Source organism: Denticeps clupeoides, chromosome 9, assembly GCF_900700375.1.
Source record: "Denticeps clupeoides chromosome 9, fDenClu1.1, whole genome shotgun sequence".
Classification (NCBI taxonomy): domain Eukaryota; kingdom Metazoa; phylum Chordata; class Actinopteri; order Clupeiformes; family Denticipitidae; genus Denticeps; species Denticeps clupeoides.
Window position 1 is genome coordinate 19,366,999 of NC_041715.1, and position 19,902 is coordinate 19,386,900.

General features: G+C 40.0%; 2 protein-coding genes and 1 non-coding gene across 3 annotated transcripts; 2 read left to right on the forward strand and 1 right to left on the reverse strand.

The window, feature by feature from the left end:
• Positions 1-3,008: 3,008 nt before the first annotated feature.
• LOC114796644 (gamma-crystallin M3-like) lies at positions 3,009-4,267 on the forward strand. Its single transcript, XM_028991029.1, has 3 exons — positions 3,009-3,074; positions 3,228-3,470; positions 3,944-4,267. Exons 1-3 carry the CDS (start codon positions 3,066-3,068, stop codon positions 4,217-4,219), a joined length of 528 nt encoding a protein of 175 aa, XP_028846862.1. The 5' UTR covers positions 3,009-3,065; the 3' UTR covers positions 4,220-4,267.
• A 6,822-nt stretch (positions 4,268-11,089) lies between these two features.
• Positions 11,090-11,253, reverse strand: LOC114797525 (U1 spliceosomal RNA). The gene has a single exon (XR_003750902.1). It is a non-coding gene; the product is annotated as a U1 spliceosomal RNA (small nuclear RNA).
• A 2,010-nt stretch (positions 11,254-13,263) lies between these two features.
• On the forward strand, positions 13,264-14,442 carry LOC114796664 (gamma-crystallin M3-like). The gene is made up of 3 exons (XM_028991067.1): positions 13,264-13,309; positions 13,442-13,684; positions 14,119-14,442. The coding sequence occupies exons 1-3, from the start codon at positions 13,301-13,303 to the stop codon at positions 14,392-14,394; spliced, it is 528 nt and encodes a 175-aa protein (XP_028846900.1). The 5' UTR covers positions 13,264-13,300; the 3' UTR covers positions 14,395-14,442.
• Positions 14,443-19,902: the final 5,460 nt, after the last annotated feature.

Consider the following 19,902-nt stretch of genomic DNA (forward strand, 5'->3'; position numbering starts at 1 on the left):
ATTTTGTTTTACACTCTCAGGACCAACCAGTCCAAGACGTTATTAAGATAATATCAGTAACTAGATTTGCCTTGGGGTTTATGGCCTATTTGTTAATTTGCTCATTTAGTCTCATCTAACAATACCTGAGGGCAGGAATCTTCCTAATCCACTTTCTGAAATTGCTATTAACTCCTGTGGTGAGATGGGTGCCCTGCTCAGGGTGACTCCCTGCATAGATTCCAACATTTCTATTCAATTCTAGTGCTGATTAAGCAGTTAAGTTAGAGTGACCAAATGTCCTCTTTTCCTTTGGACATGTCCTCTTTCTGAGACCTGTAAATTGCATCTGGCCAGGTTATCTTGGATTTTGAGGAAAAGAGGATTTATGTCATAGCATCCAACGTGCCCATTCTCTTCCACTCATCTGCCTGATATCAATACGCATGTTGTCAGCCTACTGTCTTTGGCTGTTCATACTTAGGTTAGCAAAAGTGATTGAGAATTAATCTGTAAATTATATCTGAAACATCTTCTTTCAGTTTGAAACATCTTCTTTCACATTTACAGCATTTATCAGATGCCTACTTACAATCAGTAGTTACATGGACAGTCCCCCTGGAGACACTCATGGTTAAGTGTCTTGCTCATAGTGTCTTGTTCTTTGTGGCCTTCTTGTTCATAGGTGAGTGTCTTACTCACTCGGCTATTACCACCCTATTTTGTCATAATGTAAATCCCTCAGTAATGTATATAAACTTCATTGTTTTTGAGTGAATTTGGACAAAACTGTGACTAAACAGCTGAATATTTCTGACTGACCATTACCATAAGGCTATTGCATGAGTGCTAGCGGGCTGGTGGATAATAACCTAATCGATACTACTGGATAAGAGTCCCATTTTGTCTTTAAGTCCCATTGTATAAAAGCATCTGCTAAATTGTAACAAGTGATATACCTGAGCTGCTCCACTGTGCCTTCCAAATTGCCCCTCGGGGACAAATAAAGTTCTTTGAAATAAATGAATGTAATGTAGCATCACTGCTAAGAGTACACACTTTAGTAACACATTCAGGATTTTGTTATAAACCATCTTGTAAACTTGTGTAAATATGTAGAAGAAACACAATTACAGATGGACATACAGTATTCCTTACAGAGCTCCAAGGAACCACTAATTCCACACTGTCTAAAAATAAAAAATAGGTGAAGTGATTGTCACTCACCCTGAGTGAGCAGTGGACAGCCATGACAGCCACCCGGGGAGCAGTGTGTGGGGACGGTGCTTTGCTCAGTGACACCTCAGTGGCACCTTGACGGATCGGGATTCAAACCGGCAGTCTTCTGATTACGGGGCCGCTTCCTTAACCTCTAGGCCACCACTGCCCCTAAGCACAGAGAGCACAGAAAGCACAGTCAGCACAGAGAGCCTCTGAAAAAGCCTTTGAAAAAGCTTTCAAATCAAACCATCATAAATGAACAACTGCATATATAAGTGTAAATTAATCTTTCACTTGGTTAGTGAACTGAGAGCTACATGCTAATTTCTGGATCTTGACAGAGCAAAGCGGTCAATTTTTCCTGTAACCCGTTCATTTTAAAAATGCATTTTGCAAAGGAAAACTAATTGAATGTATCAGTAACTACCAGTATACCAAATGTGTTATTATTCATGTTATTAAAAGCCAATGAGGTAAAAAAAAAAAAGCTTCAGTCCAAAAATGTTCAATGATCAACTCTTGTGACCTTTGTTCAAAAAGTAGTGTCACTTGATCAGCCTGTAGAATGATCTCAGTTCTCTCAGATCTCTTACATTTTAACGAATGCATAGGAACGTACTTTTTAAGTTTTTTTGCATCTTATGAATCACACCTTTAAAGCAGTTTTTCAGATTCAGGGTGTATTAGTGACTCCATAGGAAACTTCTAATGGAAAAAGAAACGTTTACCTGCCACAATTGATAATGCTTTTAGTGCCCTCTATTGGTAAATTGACGCTGAAGAGATTTGAAATTCACTGACTTTGGGATCATGTATTTCATGTATAGGCAAATGTCTTACCCACTGGGCTAATACCAGCCTGGTTAAGTTTTCAATAATTGATTTGTGTGTCCTTTTTCAAAGAGTCATACAGAGACATCCCATTGAGACATAATTGAGTGGCTGTGAATAAAGGAAACCTGCCTCAGACAAGGCTTTGTTGTCTTCGTATCATGCGTTGGAGTATGGAAAAAAGTGAAGTGATTGTCATTGTGAAGCACAGCAAGCAGTAACATAATAAAATGTGTCCTCTGTATTTAACCCATCACCCTTAGTGAGCAGTGAGCAGTGTGTGGGGATGGTGCTTTGCTCAGTGGCACCTTGGCACATTGGGACTTAAACAGCAACCTTCGAAATATGGGTTCGCTTCCTTACCTGCTAGGCCCCAACAGCCACAGGTCCATTATGTGTATGATATGCTGAACTGTGTACACCTATACTAGAAACCTAGATTTTGCTAGGGATCAATAAAGTATCTGTTTATCTACTCCAAAGACAAATTTAAAGATCAAGGTTTCATTCAAATATGAACATGAGGTTAACAAAGGATATTAAATCCCTTAATTCCAATAGTCAAATTAAGTAATTTGGTTGTAATGAAAGTCACAAACGTTTTAAAAAGACCACACGTTTGTTAATAGTCACAAAATCAAAGTAAACCCAAATTAAAATGACACACATGCTGTATTTAAAACTAAGGGCATACAATCACATTTGAGAGATGACAGTCTTTTGTAATTGACTGGCAGTATAGCTTTATGCCAGTGGTAATTAAAACGGGCACAGAACATTCGCAATACCAAACACAAAGCCTCTGTCTATATTGTGGCCGACAATAGACTCATAAACGCTACGAGAAATGTATGGATGAACGGAGCATTGTCATTCTTTAATGGCTGCATTCAGCAGAAGCCATACTGCTAGTTCATCAGCTTTGCCCATTTGAATAACAACACAACGCGCACTCTGGATCTTGTATAAAAACGGTCCATGAATGTTGGGACTGTACAGCAAGCTGAAGCACTGTGCATAAAACAATCACCAAAATGGGCAAGGTAGCAGTCTCTGACACATTATTTGTTACCACACAAGACATCATGAGAAAAGGAGATTATCTGTATTTTTAATCAAAATGAAAATATTCCTGTGTGTGAAGTGCTGCAGTTTTGACGCCACTGATGCTTCTCCCATGTCTTCCTTTAATGCAGGTCATTTTCTACGAGGAAAGGAACTTCCAGGGTCGCTCCTATGATTGCATGAGTGACTGTGCTGACATGTCCTCATACCTGAGCCGCTGCTACTCGTGCAGGGTGGAGAGCGGCTGCTTTGTGGTGTATGAGCGCACCAACTACATGGGCAACCAGTGGTTCATCAGGCGGGGCGAGTACCCTGACATGCAGCGCATGGGCATGGTGTTTGACTCCATCAGATCCTGCCGTATGATCCCCCACGTAAGAAATCCAGATGTATTCTGCACTGAACTTGACTATGTATTTTGCCAAGCAGCCAGGAGAGTGAAAACCTTTTTAATTTATATATACTGTGTTTATATGTCAGTGCCTGTATGCAAACTTATAGACGTACCTTAAATTCTCTTTTTTTTTTTAAGACTCTTATCCTGAGTGTATAGTATGTGTACAGGTGGACACTGTTCACAGCTGCTGACTTACACAGAGCTAAATGTACCAGCTGTCCCTTCTTACCAAGGGACTATATTGGCAAAGGATAGCCATCTAAATTATATCTAGTCAAAAATTGTGGTTTGTTTAAGTTAAGTTGTAAAAGATGTTCCAGTTTAAGGTTTAAAATCTAGTTTAATATTCTGGTTTAAGGTATCTGGTGAGATTTAAACAGATATCAAAATCATAGAATAATAGAAAATTGTTAAAAGTCAAATTTAGTTGACAACTGGTGTATTTTACAGTACAGAGGACACTACAGAATGAAGATCTATGAGAGGGAGAACTTCGGGGGTCAGATGAATGAGCTGATGGAGGACTGTGAGTCCATCGTGGACCGCTACCGCATGTCTGACTGCCAGTCCTGCAATGTGTCAGATGGCCACTGGCTGATGTACGAGCAGCCCCACTACAGAGGCAGGATGTGTTACTTCAGGCCTGGAGAGTACAGGAGCTTCAGGGAGATGGGCTACAGCAACATGAGATTCATGAGCATGAGACGCATCATGGATATATGCTGAAGATCAAAATATAGTCCATACAAATAAATTGTGAGAAAAATTGGATCAGCAAGTTGTCTGTTGTCTTAACATTTCTGTGAATGTTGAGTGAAAATAATGTAGAATATAATGTACACAAATATAGAAACACCCTGACATCAGGGTGTTTAACCCAGTCAATTTAGTACACATTTTTTTAGTCAAACCCATTTCACAATTAAATCATTAAATCATCTTATTATTATATTATTCAGGGCCGGCCCTGACAAATTTGTAGCCCCAGGTAAGATTTTAGGTGGCGCCTCCTTGCATCGCATTAAATTTCTCTGCTACTGTAGATTTATACATGAGAAACTCAATAGCTTTGTCTTAGTAATTATTTTCTTTCCTTTCTCTAAAAGTGCTAATTTAAAATACTTAGAAAGAAATACACAACAAATATGAACTTGAGCTTGTTGACACTTCAAAAAATGACCACCCCCCCAATTAGCAGTTAAAGGATACTTAGATGGAGAACTTTCAAGTTTTGAAGACAGGTAAGAGTGACATTCCACTGAACCCCCCCCCCCCCCCACCGCCTCAGGAATGGGTGTGTTTTATTAATCATTTTATTATCAGTGTTGTTGTTATTAATTGCTCAGACTTTTGGTAGAAAAGATTTGAAACATGGCACAGACTGTTCACTGCTTTAGGCTACAGACAATCAAGCATTGAAAAACTGGTGCTAATTATCTTCAAAATTCAGAGAAATTTTGGTACAAGAAGCAGAATAAAGTGAGGAATTCCAGGGTGCCTTTTCATTGGTGAATGTGTTGTATTTTACCCAGATACAATAATGCTATTTTCTGGGGTCAGGGGTCAGAAACTCGTGGCTCTTTCATCCTTGCACTGCGGTTCCCTGTGGCTTTGGAAAATAAATAATAATAATACATTTTTATTATTATTTTTGTTATAGTTTTGTTATAGATAAGAAAACAGTTGTTTGCTCTATTAAGTTTAATGATTTGCATATATTGACTTTGATAAGTAAGGTAGCGCTACTAAGTTCAGGTGACCAGATCTCCTCTTTTCCCCGAACATACAGAGAACACTTACACATTAACAAAATAAAAACAGCTGACAAGCACTCACCCCCCGTCAGAGGAGGAGAGTAATGATTTACACTTACTCACATTACTGTAATTGAGTAATTTTTGTGAATAATTTGTAATTGTCGAACAAAAAGTTATTTTTGAAATAGGTCACATTTTTAGGCAAGTATTTAACTTTGCTACACTGAAAAAAAAAAACATTAAAGTATTCACAGCTAATTCGTTTTTCCACATTTTGTTGTGGTCTTATTCCAAAATGAATTAAAAGCACTTTTTTTCCTCAATTCAACACGCAACACCTCATAATGACAATGTGAAAAAGCACATGTAGAAAGCACATGTACATAAGTATACATAGAATTTGCTCAATACTTTGTCGATGCACCTTTTGGCAGCAGTCTCAAGTATTTTGAATATGATGCCACAAGCTTGGTAGACATATCCTTGGCCAGTGCATTGCTGCATTAATCTTTCCCTCTATCCTGATTAATCTCCCAGTTCCTGCAGCTGAAAAATATCCCCACAGCATGATGCTGCCACCATCATGTTTCACTGTAGAGATGGTGTTGGCCTGATGATGAGCGGTTCCTGGTTTAAACCAAATGTGAAGCCTGGCATTCATAACACTCTACCATACAGGACTGATTGGTGAATTGATGTGGAAATTGATGTTCTAGAATATTCTCTTCTGTCCACACAGGACCTCTGGAGCTCTGACAGAGTGACCATTGGGTTCTTGGTGACCTCCCTGACCAAGCCCTTCTCCCCCAATCACTCAGTTTAGGTGGCTGGCCAGCTCTAGGTTTTGAATTGTGCTCATTGGGACCTTCAAAGCAGAAACCTTTTTGTAATCTTCCTAAGATTTGTGCCTCAAGACAATCCTGTCTTGGAGGTCTACAGACTTCATGCTTGGTTTGTGTTCTGATATGAACTGTCAACTGTGGGACCTTATATAGGCAGAAGTTTACCTTTCCAAATCATGTCCAATCAACTGTTTTTTCCCACAGGTATACTCCAATGACACACAGTGGCGGCCTAGCAAGTAAGGAAGTGGACCTATAATTTGAAGGCGGCCAGTTCGGATCCCAAACATCAAGGTGCTACTGAGCAAATTACCATCCCCACTACCTGGGGACTAAAGTGATAGATTAAATACAGAGGACACATTTCATTGTGTGCACCTTACTGTGCTTAATACATTTGCCAAACCCTCAAGTAAACTTTTTTCATGTGGAGGCCTAGCAGTTAAGGAAGCAGCCCTGTAATCAGAAGGTTACTGGTTCGAGTCCCGATCCACCAAGGTACCACTGAGGTGCCACTGAGTACCGTCCCCACACACTGCTTCCCGGGTGCCTGTCATGGCTGCCCACTGCTCACTCAGGGTGATGGGTTAAATGCAGATTCGTTGTGTGTGCAGCGCTGTGTTTCACAATGACAATCACTTCACTTTAGAATTCTGAGAGGAAAAGAGTGTAAGACTGTAACATAGCAAAATGTGGAAAAGGTAATGGGCTGTGAATACTTTCCGGATGCACTCTTTATGCTTTTGCCTTTCTATTCCATTAATTACATTGCTACACTACAGTCTATACATTCCATATGTGCATTACAGTCTAATGCTGTAATATTCTGTGGGGCAGGGCACTTTATTTCAGTCAGTGAGCTCATTTGTCAGGAAAGACAACTGATACATTTATGTTTGCTATAAAAAGAACAAAAATCACAGTTTGTTAATAAGGAATTGTCAAACATTTTCAGTTTTGGATACTTTGATTTTGGCTTTATTTTGTCTTTTTTATAGTAATGTCTGAGTTGTCCCATATAATTCAGAATTTGGTACGTTTGTGTCCAGCTGTGCTTAAAAATGTTTTATGGGGTGGTCTGAGCATTAAACCGCCTAAAGGTGGAATAAAACAACCAGTGGTGTAATGGATTTATGAATAGTCCTTTTTTACATCAAATAATTGAAAGAAAATTAAGTAACTTTTTCTCAAAGTATGTTTTAAATTAAGATTTTTTTTTTTACTTTTACTCAAATAGATTTTTAAGATAAGATAAATCTTTATTAGTCCCACAAGTGGAAAATTTTTAGAGTAAAATTTATTTGTAGTGGTGGCAGGTCCTGGTCCACTCATTTCCACCTTGGAGCCCAGCTTGGCGCTTCCGAAGCACTGGAATGGAGTCGATGGGAGTGACAAGGCGCTACTGACTACCCTCTCTCTCATTTTTGAGTTACAGCCCAGCTGCTGCCCCACCTCCAAATCAGAAATCACCCTCCTCCTCTCGCTCCTGACCGGCCAACCCTTCCACCTGCAGGATGGCACCATCTGTCCCTCGACCTCACAGCAGCCTTCAGATGGAGAGCTCCAGCTGTTTAGAATCTGATAGAATCGGCATGAAAACAACTGGCCCCCTTTGCCACTCCTTAACACCACCCTCTCAGACTTGCGATTCCCACTACATACTTCCACTTAATGCTCCACAGGCCAGCACAATCAATGACACACGGTCAGATTTCAGATTCTTCCCAGGACCAGTCTACCCAGGACCTTCGACTCCATACCGAACCCACAACTGTCCCCACGATTAGTATATTTTTTAATAATTCCATGTATTTGATGACTCGTCCTTCGAGTAAGTTTTAATAACAATGGTTTTGTAACAAGGCGTCCACGATTATTAGTTAAATCAAATTAGAGCAAGTCTGATTGTTATCAGTGTAGTGACCGTAGACTTTAATACAGATATTCAACATACTCAGGAGAAATGCCTTTGGGAGTTTTATTGTGCACAAGTTCTAAAACTATTGCAAACAACATGAAAGAGGAAAGGGAGGTATGTTTCATTCACACTCATTCACACTGCAATCTTGATAAACGTTAAGGTGCCAGATTTTTCCTTAATCAAATTATCAGGTACAAATTTTATGGAGCAGGCTATGAGGCTTTTAATGCAGCTAGGCTTCACGAGTACCATGGAGGCAATGAAATGCTAATATACTATGCATGATCCATCATGTGTTCTCTGTCTGACAGACGATTACACAGTAAAGCATAGAATGGTCCAACTTTATAGATTATAAGGCTGACTCTTGTGCTGCTGGTCTCTCTTTTGACTCATGATGGCAGGGTGTCGCTGTGACTGGAGGTTGAACTAGTTGCTGGTTTTGCTGCTTGGTCTTCTTCTGTTCCTCTAGCTGTTCTGCTCAGTTGGGTTTCCTTTTTCTGTTTCTTTGTTTGTTTCTGCTTGCCATCAAATTGGCAATGGCATGCCAACTTTATCTGCAGTAAAACCACACCCCAGGCTGAGGCCTTTGCCAATGGCGTAATCCTGCAGGGACGGACGGCATTGCTTCTCCCTCACCTTGAGATGAGTTCATTTTGATGCTCAGTATCATCGTACCACACTCCTGCCAATAAGTAGAAAACCTTAAGTTAACTAGGTATGTCCTTTGAACATGGTACATGAGAGATGAAAGTCTATTGTCCCACCAAGTGACATTAGTCCAGGAGGTTCAGATCCTCCATTAAAGAAAGGATTTTTCTTTGTTCTCTAGAATTTCTGGCAGGAAGTCTGGATGACCTTTGCCCCTGTCTACTGTAGTGAGAGATGTCTTGGATTTTATGAACCATTTGTTCGTATCTTTAGATCAACAGAGACAGCTTTGTAATGCTTAGAGTGGTCATCTTGCCCTGGTCTGTGTCGGTTATCTTTGGAGAGGTTGTTAATGGACTGTGGAATGCGGTAAACTCTCTGTTCCCCTACACCCTGTATAAATACACTGCTCAAATAAATGGAACACATAAATAAGACATCCTAGATCTGAATGATTGAAATATACTTCGTTCTTTATATAGTTTAAAATGCTAACAACAAAATCACACAAACATTTTTGATGGAAATGCTATACACATGGAGGCCTGGATTTGGACTCACAAGTGGAAAAACACACTACAGGCTTATCCAACCTTGTCAAAATTAGGCTCAGTAGTGTGTGTGGCCTCCACGTGCCTGTATGACCTCCCTACAACACCTGGTCATGCTCCTGATGAGGTGGCGGATGGTCCCCTGAAGGATCTCTTCCCAGACCTGGACTAAAGCATCCGCCAACTCCTGGACAGTCTGTGCTGCAACGTGGCGTTGGTGAATGGAGCAAGACATGATGTCCCAGATGTGCTAACGACACTCAGGCTACCTCTGGCGAGCACACGGAGGGCTGTGCGGCCCCCAAAGAATGCCACTCACGCCATTACAGTGACCCACTGTTACCAACAATAACAACAACAACATTTATTTTTTTATACAGCCTTAAATCACATAAAGTCTCAATGGGCTTTGACCGGCCCTGCAGTTGACACCCCAACAGTTTAGTTTCAAAATTATTGAATAAATATCACATAATTCACAAATATATTTCTTGATTCAGCAACAAATGTGACAGGATTCACAAATATCATTTCTGACTTACAAATAAACGTAACACCATTCCTGTTGTACGTTTACCTGCTGGTTATGGTCTATCGGGACATGCCTGTGTTGACTTGTGTCGGGTCAAATTTTAATCTGGTCACCCTGCAAATACAGACATAAATACACACAAAGACATAAATACATGTAAAATGGTCTGGTGATGGACACTCACAGCGGACAGCTGCACATCAACCTGTTCATCTGTTCAGAGAATTTCAGATCGTATTCTTGTATCCAGTGTATCTCCAGATACCAGACTGTCTGCGACGGACACCACTTGACATGAGCAGGTGGGAGACATTCATTTAAATTTAGCAGAAACAAAAAACCACAGAACACTGGAGGATTTTTCAGTTATATTTCTGACTTTTTTTCCCAATTCATTTTATGAAACTTCAAAAATCCATGAATACATGTAAGGGTTTGTAAATTAAGGTTTATTGGTTTGTGAATAAATGTAACTGCAGTAACATTTCTGCATCACATAAGTTGAGAAATGCACTTGTCTGGTGTTACATTTATTTCTAAGTCATAAATTATATTTGTGAATCTTTTTACATTTGTTGCTGAATCAAGAAATATATTTATGTGATATTTATTTGTGAATTTTTTTAACAGTCCAATAATATATGTTTATATTAAACAGTGATGCACATTGGCAGAATAATTGATCATGATTTTTGACCTTGATTATGAATTTTTATGAATTACACCAATATCAGTATATTGAGCATTCGCTTCCTGTGATGCAACTACAACACAAGAGGTCGTAAGTGTTCAAACAGTACAGTCTGGTGTTCAGTGCTTCTGTTGACAGTGCTTCAGTGCTTCTGTTGCCCTGGCATAGATGAGTGGGTTTAGTAAACAGAAGGGCAGATTTTCATTAAAATAAGCTATACATATGACACCCCGAGTTTTTTGGGCCTTCACAGCCTAATTATGGAGTCCTGAGTAATCTCAACTTAAGTTAATTGAGCATGATTACTCATTTACTCATCATTTTCACAATGATGATCACTTCACTTTCACTTAGAGATGGTACGGAAAGTATTCAGACTCCCTTAAAATTTTCCCTCTTTGTTAAATTGCAGTCATTGGCTAAAATCATTTAAGTTAATTTTTTCCTCATTAATAATTCAAATTCAATGTGAAGTGGTTGTCATTGTGAAACACTGTGCACACAACAAAATGTATCACCCTTAAGTGGGCAGCCATGAAAGGCAGTGTGTAGGGACTGTACCTTGGCGGCTCGGGATTTGAACCGGCCACATTCTGATTATGGGGCCGCTTCCTTAACCGCTAGGCCACCACTGCCCCTGACAAAAAATATCAGGGGAGAGTGCGAATGCAGTCCCCCACTTCCAGAAATTATGCAGTCGAGATTCCCACATTTGGGGAATTCACAAGGGTCGGCACAGCCAGAGTGCAATGGCTGAGCCTCACCCTGGGTGAACCGCCTTCTTGATCACAGTATCTACCCTGCCAGGTAAGTAAGAATTCATTTAATTAAAGAATGAATTAAATTGAAAATATTTAATGCACACACAGCACCCCCTGATAACAGAAAAACACAGAATTATTGACATTTTTGCAGATTTATTAACAAAGAAACACTGAAATATCACACAATCCTAAGTATTCAGACCCTTTGCTGTGACACTCATATATTTAACTCAGGTGCTGTCCATTTTTTTCCTTATCATCCTTCAGATGGACGTTCTCATCTGATTTTAGCAATATAGCAAAGGGTGAAAAATTGAAGGGGGTCTAAATACCTTCCGTACCCATTGTATGTAGTTCATGTGGTTCATATAGAGATTGCTGGTGCACAGTTAAAGATCAGCAACATCCAACCAACACTCAGCTTTGTATCCGGCTCAGCTAAGCAGGTTTTGGAGACATTTATTTATTTAGCTACCTGTTTAATTATTATGTTTTATTGTAAAGATTCTGATTGTAATTTTCTGACAGATATTCTTTTTCAGATTTGAATAGGGTTTTAATAAATTTAAAAATACAAGTACATAAACATCTAAGTAAAATTTCTGTGTGATTCTTTCCACATGCTCAAACTGAACTGTCTGGGGCTGGTAAGAGGTTTTATTGCTCAATTCATGCTAGATTTAGTCAGGTTTCATGACTCCTAAGTAGATAAGCGTTTACTAGCTGTTACTACATTTTTTTATCTAAAAAGAAGACACTTGTCTGACCTGTTGGACTACCAATCCCAAACCTCCACTTTAAGTTGGGGGCGTGGTGAGCTGCCACAAAAATGTCTGTACAAATGATGATTCAGTTTCGGTGACAATACATGAATGCAAAATATGTACAGTGGGGCAAAAAAGTATTTAGTCAGCCACCAATTCTCCCAAGTTCTTCCACTTAAAAAGATGAGAGAGGCCTGTAATTTTCATCATAGGTATACCTCAACTATGAGAGACAAAATGAGAAAAAAACAATCACATCCTCTGATTTTTAAAGAATTTATTTGCAAATTATGGTGGAAAATTAGTATTTGGTCACTAACAAACAAGCAAGATTTCTGACTCTCACAGACCTATAACTTCTTCTGTAAAAGGCTCCTCTGTCCTGCACTCATTACCTGTATAAATGGCACCAGTTTGAACTCATTATCAGTATAAAACACACCTGACCACAACCTCAAACTGTCACACAGGGACCCGGACGACTGATCCAGTAAAAAAAAGAATGAATGGGGCCATGTATCGTGAGATTTTGAGTGAAAACCTCCTTCCATCAACAAGGGCATTGAAGATGAAATGTGGCTGGATCTTTCAGCATGACAATGATCCCAATTGATGACTGACTAAATACTTTTTGCCCCAGTGTATGTATACCACTAGGCATATAGTACTGATGTCCCTTTTGGAACATCAACTCAATTGCATAAGGATGTTAACAAACCTAATCACAAAAGTTAGGAGAAGCAGTCATTAGTACTGAATTTAGAGCTGAAAACACAATGGAAAAAGGTGTCAGCTACAGACAGTGCTGCTGGTGCAACAATATGCAATTATCCTCCTGAGCTGGAGGAACATTGAGTGAGGTCAGAGTCTCAAGACTATTTCGCTGCTTGCTGCGTAGCCTATGGTATTATATGCCTGGGCTTTTAAAAAATATTTTTCAGTAGTGTGACAGTGTCACTACATACGATAATAAAAAATAAGATATCATGATGCTTCCATGATTTGTTACAACTGAAGCAAGAATAGAAATGTAACTGTTCTGACATCGTAGGTTTATGCCAGTGGTAATTAAAACGGGCACAGAACATTCGCACTACCAAACACAAAGCCTCTGTGGCTGACAATAGACTCATAAACGCTACGAGAAATGTATGGATGAGCGGAGCATTGTCATTCTTTAATGGCTGCATTCAGCAGAAGCCATACTGCTAGTTCATCAGCTTTGCTCATTTGAATAACAACACAACGCGCACTCTGGATCTTGTATAAAAACGGTCCATGAATGTTGGGACTGTACAGCAAGCTGAAGCACTGTGCATAAAACATTCACCAAAATGGGCAAGGTAACAGTTTCATGAGACATCATGAGAAAAGGAGATTATCTGTATTTTTCATCTAAGTGAAAATATTCCTGTGTGTGAAGTGCTGCAGTTTTGACGCCACTGATGCTTCTCCCATGTCTTCCTTTAATGCAGGTCATTTTCTACGAGGAAAGGAACTTCCAGGGTCGCTCCTATGATTGCATGAGTGACTGTGCTGACATGTCCTCATACCTGAGCCGCTGCTACTCGTGCAGGGTGGAGAGCGGCTGCTTTGTGGTGTATGAGCGCACCAACTACATGGGCAACCAGTGGTTCATCAGGCGGGGCGAGTACCCTGACATGCAGCGCATGGGCATGGTGTTTGACTCCATCAGATCCTGCCGTATGATCCCCCACGTAAGAAACCGGATGCACTGCGATGCACAGTAGACGTCTCTTGACGTATTGTACCAAGCAGCCAGTTTGTACTGTGAATGACATGTGTCACAGGGTCATGTGTATATGAATACCTGCACATTTAACCTCCTAACTGGTTAAATTTGGGGAGGTCATGATGGCTTCCTAACTTGTACTAAATTGTATACAGATTATATCAGGATTCTGACCAAATTGGTCAGAAACCGTAAACTATATTTGAACAGTTTTGGCATCAGACCTAGTATATATATTTATACCTATATGATTTTTTTCTATATGACAAAAAATTTGCCTGATTTAATTAATTGTTCTCTCCTAATCAGATGAGGACAAAGTGGCATTCTGATAAGCCTATTGTATCCTGGACATAATGTGAAAAGACAAATTTAGTGGACAACTGGTATATTTTACAGTACAGAGGACACTACAGAATGAAGATCTATGAGAGGGAGAACTTCGGGGGTCAGATGAATGAGCTGATGGAGGACTGTGAGTCCATCGTGGACCGCTACCGCATGTCTGACTGCCAGTCCTGCAATGTGTCAGATGGCCACTGGCTGATGTACGAGCAGCCCCACTACAGAGGCAAGATGTGTTACTTCAGGCCTGGAGAGTACAGGAGCTTCAGGGAGATGGGCTACAGCAACATGAGATTCATGAGTGTGAGACGAATCATGGATATATGCTGAGGGTCACAATATAGTCCATACAAATAAAACGTTGGGAAAATGAGATCAGCAATTGGTCTTTTTTTTCTTCTGAAAGTGAAGTGATTCTCATTGTGAAACACAGCACATGGTGCACACAACAAAATGTGTCCTCTGCTTTTAACCCATCACTCTTAGTGAGCAGTGGGCAGCCATGAAAGGGGTCCGGGGAGCAGTATGTGGGGACGGTGTTTTGCTCAGTGGATCCTTGGTGGTTCGGGATTCAAAACTGTAACATACTGATTTACGGGTCCACTTCATTACCCGCTAGGCCAACCACTGCTACTGCCACCTCTTCAGGTCTCTGTCAGCTTCTGTAGAATGTTCGTAGAAGGTCCATTATCCATACATCACATTGCATGAATGGATGTCCTTGTTGTTGAAATGATCATAGAATGATGGGCTGTAAACTCCATTGTTCGACTGCCAAACTCAGAACAGTCATAGATCCTTATGCTGTGAGATCATTGGTTCAGAAGGCAAAAACCAAGAAGACAGAAGATAAATGAAGACTGAAGATGACTGACTTCCTGATTTGATTTTTAACCAACACTGGTCACTGTTTTAAATTGCATTTCTAAGGCATTAATGTTAATTAATAAAATACAGAATTAAGAAATCACATGGAAACACACACAGACTCTCAGACCAGAAAGTTACTAGTTGTATGGAATTAACTCTGGCTAAACTATGACATTAGATACTATTGACTTAAGTGTAATCTTACTATGTTGACAGTCAGCAGTCAATGTAGGCTAATGTGATATTCTATATATTATGTTATTTAAAATGCTGAAATGATTTGGATACAAAATACTGAACCACTGACTGATTTGTCCGTGGTGTGAAAGCTCACTTTGAGGTATTGTGCAACAAGATCCCACACATTCATTAAAACGCATTCATTGTGGGTGTCAGGGGGATCATCCAGCTGCTGCTCTCCACTTTGACCGAGTTACATTGAATAAAATGGAAATGCAGGTCGGCACAGTCACTGAAAAGCAATTTGGAGACCTTTTTTCAGTCTGCTTAGTGAATTCAAGGTATGACTCGATTTGGGTGTCATTGTCCTTCCTTTCCGGACTGATACAAAAATGCAGACACAAAGAGAGGTAGTTAACAACAGGGGGCCTTACCTACCCCATTGTGCTGAATAAATGTTGTCTGACTGCAACACAGAGAGGAATGTCAGTCCCTTTTATATCCCGTAGCAAACACACATTGGCAGTTTCATCAATTCAATTCGAGCCATCAGCTCTTTTGAAAAGAGTGTATTCCTGCCAAATCACACAAAGTATTTTTTTGCACCAGTTGTACTGGTCATCTTTCTACTTTCTGTTAGTTTCAGATCTATGAATAGTTAATGGCGATATGTCCCCAACTTGACCTGACCAGACTTTCCAGTTTTATAGGCCAGTGGAGTTTTACAACATATACCAGGTCTAGAGTCAAGCTGGTCAGTAAATACATTTGATGGTATTCTTGCCTGGTAGTTTTTGTAGTGCTTGTAATAGGGTGGACTTCACCAGCCATAGTGATAGACCGTCAGGCCCTGAAGCTCAGACTTATTTCAAATTGTCATACCAGTAAAATGTACATGACTAATATTTAACCCACCTACAAGATCAATGAAGTCTTATGTCTTTCCCATTTTAAATATTTCAAGACACATTTTATTAAGGTAAAGATAAATCTTTCTTGTCATTGTCACAACAAAATTTATAGTTATATATAATATACAGTAGTTAAGACAGAAAATAAGACAGACTTAAATAACAAACAAATAAAATAGTAGTAAACCAAGTGACTTGGAAAGGATCATGTAGACTCTCCACTGGTGTCCCTCAAGGCTCAGTACGAGGTCTTCTCCTTTTCTCCCTCTACACGAGATCACTTGGTGAGGTCATTTCCTCACATGGATTATCCTACATCTGCTATGCCAATGACACACAACTCATCTTCTTTTCCTCCCTCAGATCTACAGGCTGCTTCCAAAATCTCTGCATGTCTAACTGATATCTCCTCTTGGATGGCAGCCCATCACCTCAAACTCAATCCCACCGAAACTGAACTAATATTCATTCCAGCATGTTCTTCACCACATCAGGATCTCGCTATTTACCTGGACAACTCTCTCCTTCTACAACAGCCCGCAACCTTGGAGTAACAATAGACAACCAACTCTCCTTCTCGACTCACATCAGCAATCTTTCCCACTCATGTAGATTCCTTCTATACAATATCAGACAAATTCGCCCTTATCTCTCAACACAGACCACTCAGCTACTGATTCAGTCCTTAGTAATCGCACGACTGGATAACTGTAACTCCCTTCTAGCTGGTCTACCTCTAAGTACCATCCGACCTCTACAACTCATACAAAATGCAGCAACACAACGGATTCTCAACCTTCCCAAATTCTCCCACACCACCCCTCTGCTACGTTCCCTCCACTGGCTCCCTGCATGCATCAGATACAAAATGCTGGCCTACAAAGCCAAACATGGAGTAGCAACATCCTACCTCACAGCCCTCATTATACCTCGTATACTCCGAGCCTCCAGTACTGCTCGCCTGGTCCCTCCATCGCTGAAGGTAAGAGGAAGACTTTCATCTAGACTCTTCTCCATCTTGGCCCCTCGGTGGTGGAATGGTCAGAACAGCTCAGTCACTGAGTATTTTCAAACAGCATCTCAATATGTAGATTAACTTTTAACCTTCTTATTGTCTGACTTATGTATAGAAACTACAACAGAGTGAATAAAAAGATTGAATTCATAGTTGGGGGTCCTAGTGAACCAGAATTGATCACTTCATTGATGGTAACAGGGAAGCACATTGTAAGTCACTCTAGATAAGAATGTCTGCCAAATGCCTTAAATGTAAATGTAGTAAACATAATATATACAAATTACACAGATAAAAAATATAAGTACAAAAAATATACAAAAGTACAAATTGCACTGGATTTTTACAGTCTATTGCATGATGTGTGAAGATATTGTGCATTACTGCAGATGGTGAGGTGGTACTGCACATTTTATGGAGATATAGCACATTTATGGATAACAGTTTATTTTGAGTTTACAGTCTGGATTGATTTTGGATAAACACTGTTTTTAAGGTGCTGTGTACTGGTTTTTGCTCTGTATCTTTTGCCTGATGGCGTAATGCATCCTGTGAAATGTCTTTTGCTTTTTTGCAGTATCGTGAGATAAAAATTAGTTCCAGGGTGGGGAGAGAAAATAAACAGTTTATTGTAGGGGTTACACAAAAAGGTAAAAAGAGTATAAATGAGCAATCACACAGATACAGAGCCACTGCTCAGGGGAGGGGGAGCGTGCCGGTGGGGGGCGTAGGTGGCGCGGACATGACAGCACTCCCTCCTCCAGGCACACTTCCGACTAGGAAGCGAGGACCCGCCCTAGCCCTGGGGCGGGGACACAGGGGCTACGACAAACTGAGAGCCCGCCCCCTTGGACACAATCTGGCCAGGCCCAGTGGAACTCCTCCTCCAAACCTGGGTGAAAAATGCCAACTTTGCTCCTTGGCGCCATAGCCCTCTCAGTCTATCAAACATTGCCACAAATATGTCTCTGAGAATTGAGGAACCTCCAGAACCTGTAAACAACTGCACTTGAAGAGTGACACATGAAACACAGGGTGAATATGTTACAGGGTTAATTTGGGACACAACAAGTAAGGGACTGATAAACCACAGGGTACGCTTGGTGCATGGGGGACATGAGCCAGACTCCTTCTCTGATTACAGTCATCTTGGGATTTGAAACGGCAAATTGCTGACTGAAAGCCAGTGCGTGCCCCTCCCAGACTCCCTTGGCCAACTGGACGCACTCGTCTACGTGAGCCACACCAGACAGTTTCCCATCCCCGAGACACAGAAGAGGCTGGTGACCGACCACACAATGGAAGGGTGCTAAGCCGGAGTAAGTGACGCAGCAAGTTCTGGGTGTACACTGCACACTAGTGAAGCAAGAACTACACATCAAATTTAACAAAACCTCAAGTAAACTTTTTCACATTGTCATTATGGGGTGTTATAGGGAATTCTGAGAAAAAAATGCATTTAATCCATTGTACAATACGTCTGTAACATAACAAAACATGGAAAAAGTGATGAATTGTGAATAGTTTCTGGATGCAATGTAGATTAAATAGAAGGGCAGCATGTTCTCTATATGAGTTGTTCCTAATCCTGTTGTCAGATTCCATTTTTGTTGTTTTATACTGTGTTCGATCACGTACTTGGCCAATACATGATTTTGATTCTGAGCCAGAGGCAACAGCGGCAAGGAAAAAAATGGTCAATCTTGTCAATCAGTGGCTGTGAATGAGTCAATGATATATTTTATATTGGTCACATTTTCCCATATCAAAAAAATAAAAAATAAAGCATAGTCAATGGTCCAAAAATAACACCAGAGGTCACCAGTGTTCTGACAGTACAGTCTGGACTGTGCCGTGCATTTGAGCTGGTGTGCAGTGCATTTGAAAATGACTGGGTTGGCATGGATAAAGGATTAATTTATAGCTCAAAAAGGAAAGCTATAGAAGGAACAGAAATGTGCTGTACATTGTTGAGAATTTATCCCACTATTGTATAATAAGAACCTGTAAAAACTCTTCAGATTGCAAGTCAGGATATTTATGTTGCTCAGTCGCAAATCAACACAAAGCAGCACTGGGCAGATTAATATAAAAGTAACCTGCTATCTGAAATTATGTTTATACCACAGTTTTTGAATTTTTGGATGGATGTTTTTTACATGGTGGCAGAAATTGAATATTTAATTCCTAATGGACAGAACAGAACAGAATTTGATTATTATTAAAACAAAACAACAGAGGGCCTACATTAGCATCTTCTCATGGTCCAGATGAATAGCATCTTGCTTTTTTATTAATTTAGTCATTTCTGGTCTGTGAACATCTTTTAAAATATTTATTTTTGCACACTTCATTCTTGTTTTCCTTCCATACATACTATTTCAACATCCTCTGGTACACAAGGATGAACTTCACATAGTTACAAAAAGTCACTACTAACATAAGTAGTTTGAGATTTTGTCCAATAATTAATTTAGTTAAAGTCAGGCAATAAATAAATAAAGATAAGACAAGGTCAAATAATGTCAAAGTAATCTCCTACCATCAGGATTTTGAGAACTTAAACTTAAATCTATGGAGCAAAATCACTTGAACAAGATGGACAACAACAACCAAAAATGCACATAAGCAGTGAATTAAGTTAATTGAATAAAGTTAAAAATGTTCAACAGCCGTTAAGCCTGTGGCTTCTTCACTAGAGTCAGGGCACTGCATTCTCAGGATTTACATAAATAAATAGATCAAAGAAGATAAAGGCACAATCTTTAACTACGTCTGATTGTAGCCCATCTGAAGGGCCATTACAGGACAGTTTGCCTACAGGGCACAAAGGTCTGTGGATGATGCAGTGGGTATGGGGCT

Bases quoted from the DNA above. Each gene is read 5' to 3' on its own strand.
- LOC114796644 (XM_028991029.1), top strand. The intron at 3,471-3,943 runs GTAAGAAATCCA...TGTATTTTACAG, and splicing joins CCTGCCGTATGATCCCCCAC to TACAGAGGACACTACAGAAT.
- LOC114796664 (XM_028991067.1), top strand. The intron at 13,685-14,118 runs GTAAGAAACCGG...TATATTTTACAG, and splicing joins CCTGCCGTATGATCCCCCAC to TACAGAGGACACTACAGAAT.